The sequence below is a fragment of the Monopterus albus genome, unplaced genomic scaffold (assembly GCF_001952655.1).
Source record: "Monopterus albus unplaced genomic scaffold, M_albus_1.0 scaffold394.1, whole genome shotgun sequence".
Classification (NCBI taxonomy): Eukaryota; Metazoa; Chordata; class Actinopteri; order Synbranchiformes; family Synbranchidae; genus Monopterus; species Monopterus albus.
This window is the reverse complement of record NW_018128274.1, coordinates 641896-648956: the sequence shown is the minus strand read 5'-3', so window position 1 is coordinate 648956 and position 7061 is coordinate 641896. Positions and strand designations below refer to the sequence as shown.

General features: G+C 42.0%; 1 protein-coding gene across 1 annotated transcript in view; it reads left to right on the top strand.

The window, feature by feature from the left end:
• LOC109951536 (dedicator of cytokinesis protein 9-like) overlaps nt 1-7061 on the top strand; it is a 56745-nt gene that overhangs the window by 17001 nt on the left and 32683 nt on the right. Inside the window, 1 exon segment of the mRNA XM_020586105.1 lies at nt 2421-2527. Coding sequence (XP_020441761.1) covers nt 2421-2527 — 107 coding nt within the window.

Here is a 7061-nt window from a genome sequence, read left to right as displayed (position 1 = left end):
TGATGGCAGAGGGAAAGAAAGAGTTTTTCAGTCTACTGGTCCTGCATTTCACACTTCTGAACCTCCGGCCAGAGGGTAGGGAGGTGAACAGTCCGTGCTGGGGGTGGGTGGGATCTTTGAGGATGGAGGTAGCTTTCCTATGCACCCTGCGGTGGTAAATGCTCTGCAGAGAGGGCAGTGGAGTCATAGTGATCTTCTCCGCAGTCCTTACCACTCTCTGCAGGTGCTTGCGGTCCATACAGTAGTTCTGCCATATCCAGACAGACAGTGATGCAGCTGGTCAAGATGCTCTCAATTCTCATTAAAAAATGTTTTTTTAAATTGCGAAACCCTGACGTGCCTGTGTTCTGATTTCAAGGGGTTTGTAGTGTTCATGTTTGGCTTCCATGCTGTATTCACATAGCTCGACCACAACAAAGAGTCTCATACAGTTTTGACCAAAAGCGTGGAATCTGACCAGCTTTGAGTCATTACATTTGATTCTCTTGAAGAATGTTTGTTTATGCTCCAAGGATACATAAACGTGTTAGGCAATCTGCTTGAACACGTGCAAAAATAAAAAGCACCACAGAAAAGAAAATAGAGATGTGAAAGGAATGAGTACCCTGGATTTTCAGAGGGCGGCGATAGGGACAGGGTAGGTGTGTGTGAGCATGTGTGTGGGGTCAGGGAATCAGATAATGAGAAATCTAATCATTCCTCTGGGAATATGGCAGGTAGCAACTGACCTCCTGCACAAAGCAAATACAAACGGACAAGTGTTTTTTCATCAGGTCATTTTACATGACTGTTTTCTGCTGGCTCTACCTTGTTTTAATTTTTACACCAAGACTATTTATTAGAGAAAAAGCATTTATGTAAAACTCTGCGCTACTCATTGGTGGACTTTACCCTTAAAACGGCTGTTTTCTAAGGCTGAGTAATATCAACATTTTCTGGCGGGGACGGACTAGGGTGTGGACACCTGAACTGAGTCTGACAGGACCCACTAGTATCTGGACAGAAATTCAGAAATTATGTTTGGATTTGGGTCAGTTTCACACAAGTAGGTCAAACTTTAGGCTACACTTGCTGGATCACTCAGATGTCTGCTTCATTTAACGATAAGGGGAAAAGTAGGTAATGTGGGCCAGCACCACTCTCTCAAAACACTTCATAATGATTGGGGTGAGTGCCACTGGCCTGTAGTCGTTCAGGCAGGTGACCGGGCTCTTCTTGGGAAGGGGGATGATGGTTGTGGTCTCAAAGCAGGTGGGAACGATGCTCAGGCTGAGGGAGAGGTTGAAGATGGTGGTTAAAACATCAGCCAGCTCGCTGGCACATGCCCTGAGAGCCCTCCCAGGGATGTTGTCCGGTCCTGCCACTTTGCGGGGGTTGATCTTCCTCAGGACTGTGTGTACCTGTGCGTATTATCTTAAATAATCCACAGCCAGTAATTGCGTGATTGACATTACAACCAAATAGGTGGTGGTATAGCAGTTGAACACTGGTTACCACCCAGTGAGGACAAAGGAAGAAGACCACCAAGCAAGTAACTAGCTTGGTAGGTACTACCCTACAAGACAGACAGTATACACAGTAAAGTTAAAGATGAATTTGACTGATTGCATTATTTTGTTTTTTCAGATTTTCTGTAGATATTGTGATATTGTTACCATGAATTTTTTTTCGCCATGATAATTGCCTAGTGAAAATCTGATATTGTGACAGCCCTATCTTCCACATATCAAAACTAAGAGTGTCAAGACTCTTTAATGCAACTATAATACAGTGAATAAATACCACCAAGGATTAGAAAAATAAAGTGATTTACCTGATATTTAGGTGGAGGATGATCTAAAATATTTTCTGCCTTTTTACATTTTTAATTACTTCCTACACTGCTTGGTTTGTAAACTGGGAAAAATAAAGTTAGCCTTTATATTTTGCCATGTTTCACACATACCTACACATATACACTTTTCCATTAAATTGAATGGGAAAGTGTGTCCAAACCTTTGACTGGTACTGTGCACAGAGGAACACAGACATTCGTCTGTCACCTGGACACTTGTCCAGCAGTCATCTGTACCTTCCTGAGTTAAAAATACTCCAACACTACATTTACTAGATATGATCCCCCATCTTGTGTGATGTGACAGATTTTTATGAAAGTAAACAGTTCATTGTCAGGTCTGAGTGTGCCAAACTCCCCTCAGATCCAAACAAAACAAAAAACAACATTATAGACATTCTTTTTTTTTGTTGTTGTAATTGTGGAAATTTCTGTTTTCACCTTTTATGTGGTTATGACATATTGTAACACGAAATATTTTTCATGTTTTGTCAACATTTACATTGTTAAAAGTCAGATTATTTGTACTTGTATTTCATTCACTCATGTTTGCTCTGCATCCCTCTGCTTGCACACTGTATGTTAGGTATGTTCAGGCAGGGCTGCTCAGTTTTCCGTGTCATCACTCCAAACACTGATGAGGAGGCGGCTATGATGGAGGATGTGGGGATGCAGGATGTTCACTTCAATGAGGTTTTTATTGTGATTTTTTTCTACATGCTATACACTAGGACTGCCCCCTGAAAGTCAACTATTTGAATCATTAGTTGAGAAGCCCGTCAGACAACTGAGACTCTGTTTTTATTTTATTTAAATTTTTGTCAGCCAGTACAGAGGAATCATAAATATACACCAATCAGCCATAACATTATGACCACCTGCCTAATACTGTTTACATAGGAGTCGGGAGTTGGCACTCGTGTCACTCTGCAACTCACTGTGCATCTTCTGTGAATCCATTTCCTTCCACATTTCTACTGTCAGGAAGAGCACAGATGTGTCTAGAATTCAGTGAAAAACGTATGTAAAAGGAGTAAAAACTGTGGTCGTGAGGATGAGTTAGAGAGAATTGTTTAGACAAATTCAACAGCCTCACCACTAGGTGTGATATCACCACTACAGCCCCTGACTCTTTCTCTTCATAGAGACCAATGGACAGTATTTCTCATTTTCAACCATTTTAACAAAAATTCAAATAAATTTTTATATTTTGTAAAGTACAAATGGAAATTAAAAGTTTAATCTACAGTAGGTCAACCTCATCATCAGTGAGCTGTGGGCATTCATGACCCTGTCTCCAGTTCACCATTTATCCTTCCTTAGACACTGTTGGTAGCTACTAACCACTGCAGACCAAGAACACCTGCCAAGACCTACAGTGTGGGAGATGCTCTGACCCAGATGGCTGCCTCGGTTTTGTACCGAAAACAAATTCCTTGTGTGTAACATACTTGGCCAATAAAGGTGATTATTCTTATCCAGTCATCTCACCATCACAGCTTGGCCCTTGTCAAAGTCATTCAGATCCTTACACTTGCCCATTTTTCCTGCGTCCAACACCACAACTTTGAGGACTGAATGTTGACTTGCTGCCTAATATACCCCACACATTGACAGGTGCCACTGTAACAGATAATAATAATAATAATAACCTTTATTTATATAGCCCTTTACAACTCCCAGGAGCACAAAGTGCAATGTACAATGAAGCTAAAATAGCCCAAAAAAGCCATACAAAAACAGTAGAACCTAGCAGAATAAAATGCTAAAACATTCTTATACAAAACATAACAAAAAGAACATCTCTATGGGCAAATAAAAGCAAATTCCATATCAAACACCTGTTTAAAAAGGTGAGGTTTTTAAAATTGATTTAAAAACCGCTAATTCAGTTATTCACCGTAACTCTTGCAGTAGAGAATTCCAAAGTCTGGGGCCATACACAGCTAAAGAACGGTTGCCCCATTTCTTATATTGCGACTGTGGGACCACCAGGGCCAAGTGCCCTGTGGATCGCAGAGCTCTGCATGGAGCATAAATGGACAACAGGTCTGAAAGGTACGACGGAGCGAGGCGGTGGATAGCCTTAAACACAAATAGCAGCACCTTGAACTTCACTCTCCACTGTACTGGCAACTAGTGTAGTGAATGGAGAACAGGGGTAATATGGGCATATTTGGGGGTGTTTGACAGCAGCCTAGCCGCAGCATTTTGGACCAGTTGCAACTTCCGAGCCAGTGGCTGAGACAGACCAGCATACAGGACATTACAGTAGTCCAGGCGCAACGTGAAAGAAAGCGTGAATAGCTTTTTCTAAATCTGAACGCGATAGAAAAGGCTTAACCTTCACTAAGTGGAAGAAGCTGGTCCTAACTATGGTACTAATCTGCTTATCGAAGCTGAATCTGCTGTCGAATATTACTCCAAGTTTTTTAACAGAATCTTTGAGTGAAAGTAGTGAGACATCTGAGCTAGGTAGAACTACAGTTGGATCATGGCTGATGAACATAAATTCAGTTTTACTTTCATTTAAATGAAAGAAATTCTGGGCTAACCATTTCTTAATATCTCGAATGCAATTCTGTAATGGGGCTAGTGCATTCAAGTCGGATTGAATCAGAGGCATGTAAATCTAAATATCATCAGCATAAAAATAAAAATGAACATTGTAACTTGATATAATTGAAGCCAGTGTCAGCACATATAGGGAGAACAGTAATGGCGCCAGGATCGAACCTTGTGGACCGCCTGAGGTAAGAGGGGCTATGTCGGAGGAAAAGCCATCAATGATAACCGAAAAGGTTCTGTTTGTTAAAAAAGAAATGAACCAATTTAGAGCCGAACCTCTCAGACCAGCGAGATGTTCAAGTTTAGAAATTAAAATCGCATGGTCGACAGCGTCAAAAGCTGCTGATAAATTTAAAAGGACCATCATAACAGAACATTTGGCATCAAGGGCCATGGTAACATCGTTATGGACCTTTAGAAGTGCAGACTCCGTGCTATGGCGGGGCTTAAATCCTGATTGGAACTTGTCAGCCATATCCAGGCAGTCTAAATGAGACTGCAGCTGGGTAAGGACAATTTTTTCCATGATCTTAGATACAAAAGGCAAAAGAGAGAGAGGGCAAAAGTTGGAGACTAGGGAAGGGTCAAGGTTAGGTTTTTTAAGGAGTTGTCTCACTACCGCATGCTTAAGGGCAGTAGGGACCACACCCATCTTCAAGCAACAATTTATGAAATTGACCAGGAAGGGACCCACCATGTCAATAACTGTAGTAAACATTTTTTAAGCTGGGACAAAGAAATTGGAGTGAAAGAGTCTAGCATCTGCAATAACTGAGATACAGGTGGTGCATATGGTGTGGTTTAAGAATATTTTGCGTGATTGTCCTAACTTTATCAATAAAATATCTCTGAAATTCATTACAGTGCAGAACCGATCCCTCAATGGGCCCAGTGCCAGCAGGGTTAATAACTGAATCAATGGTTTTAAAAAGGACTCTTGGATGCTGGCTATTATTCAATATAATGTTCGATAAATATTGAATTTTAGCATTTTTTATAGCCTCCTGATATGAGCGGAGGCTGTCTCTTAAGCAGCCTAGGGAGACGTGCAGGCCATCCTTTTTCCATTTACATTCCGCCTGCCTGCAGAGTCTCCGCAGGGCATGGGTGGTGTCATTCATCCAAGGGTCAGGGGTGTTTCTTGCCCTCCTCCTCCTAAAGGGAGCAACAGAGTCCATAATCCAGGCGCAGGTAGAGTTCAGGGAAGAACGAAAGGCATCCGGACATACAGGAGGGTTTTGGGCTTCTGACAGATAAAACTCGGAGGCTAAAAAGGCATCCGTGAAATCCAAGATAGTTGAGGAAATAATAATCCTACGGCGCTGACAGGGAGCCGTAGGTCTGATTACATTTGTCGGTGTCTGGACTTCAAAGCGAATTGCAAAGTGATCAGAGATGGCCAAGTCTGATACATCTTTGATACATAGGGATAGGCCTCGAGAGATAACGAAGTCTAACATGGCCCCACGTTGATCAGTGGGGCATAGTACTGACTGAGTGAGATCAAAAGATCCGATCGCCTCACCAATTGGCAATGGGGGCAAGGGGAATCGACATCTGGGTCAACCCGTTGAAGGAAGCAGTAGCTATGGACCACAGTCCAGCCAGGGTTGTAGTCGCCATGCTCCAAGAGGTGGTCAGTCAGTATCGATGTCTTTAAAAAGGACTTCAATCTGACATGGAGGCCAGCTCTTCTGCCGCGTCGCAATCGACGAGGTCTGCCTGGGAGGGGGCCATCCAGACATTGAAGAAACTGAGGTATGGATGCTAGTGGTGGTGGTCGCTCGAATAGCTTCGGTAAATGTTTGAGCAACTAAACATAGAATTACATATTGCTAGGAAGGACAAGCGATCATATACCAAGGTAGGGGAGACACAGGCCACCTCAAGTATACCAAAATAGCAAGCACATAAGAAGAGCAGGCGGCAGGCCAAACCCAGCGACGCCATCTTGACCCCTCCCCGTCAACCAAGTCAAGATAGTCAGTGTTATTCACTTCACCTGCCAGTGGTCATAATGTTATAGCTGATCAGTGTACATTCTTTTGTTCTTTTGTGGTGTGAGCTGGCACATGTCAAACATAACATGTGTTGGTTAACTGCTGAGAGAAGCTCACACTTGTTATTAAAGTTGGCTATAACCATGTCTCAGAAGGAAAAATTCCCTATAAAAGCATTGTTTCAACAGAAATCCAATTTCAACAAATCCATATGGCAGCCCGACATTATATATCGTCAATAGGTTGCGATTAAATCTTGCATCATATGCAGCTGTTTTATTAAATTTTAAATGCTTTAAATGCTCAGAAATATGTTCCTCTCACTCTTTTGCATTTAAGACAGCTTCTTGATGGCGGTACGAATGAACGCAGCGGCCCCTCTCTCCGAGTTGTGTGCCTAAAAATGTGTTATAGTGCGTGTTCGCGTTTGTCGAGTTAATGTTTGGTGCACGTAGTTCAACGTCTGCGCTGCACCAAAGATACAGTCGCCACTGTCTTGTGGATATACACTGCTCAAAAAAATAAAGGGAACACAAGGGAAAATAAGACATTCAACTATGTAATGAACAAGGTAATTAATAGGAATATTTCATTCATTCAGATCTAGGATGTCTTATGTTGTGTTCCCTTTATTTTTTTGAGCAGTATATATATATATA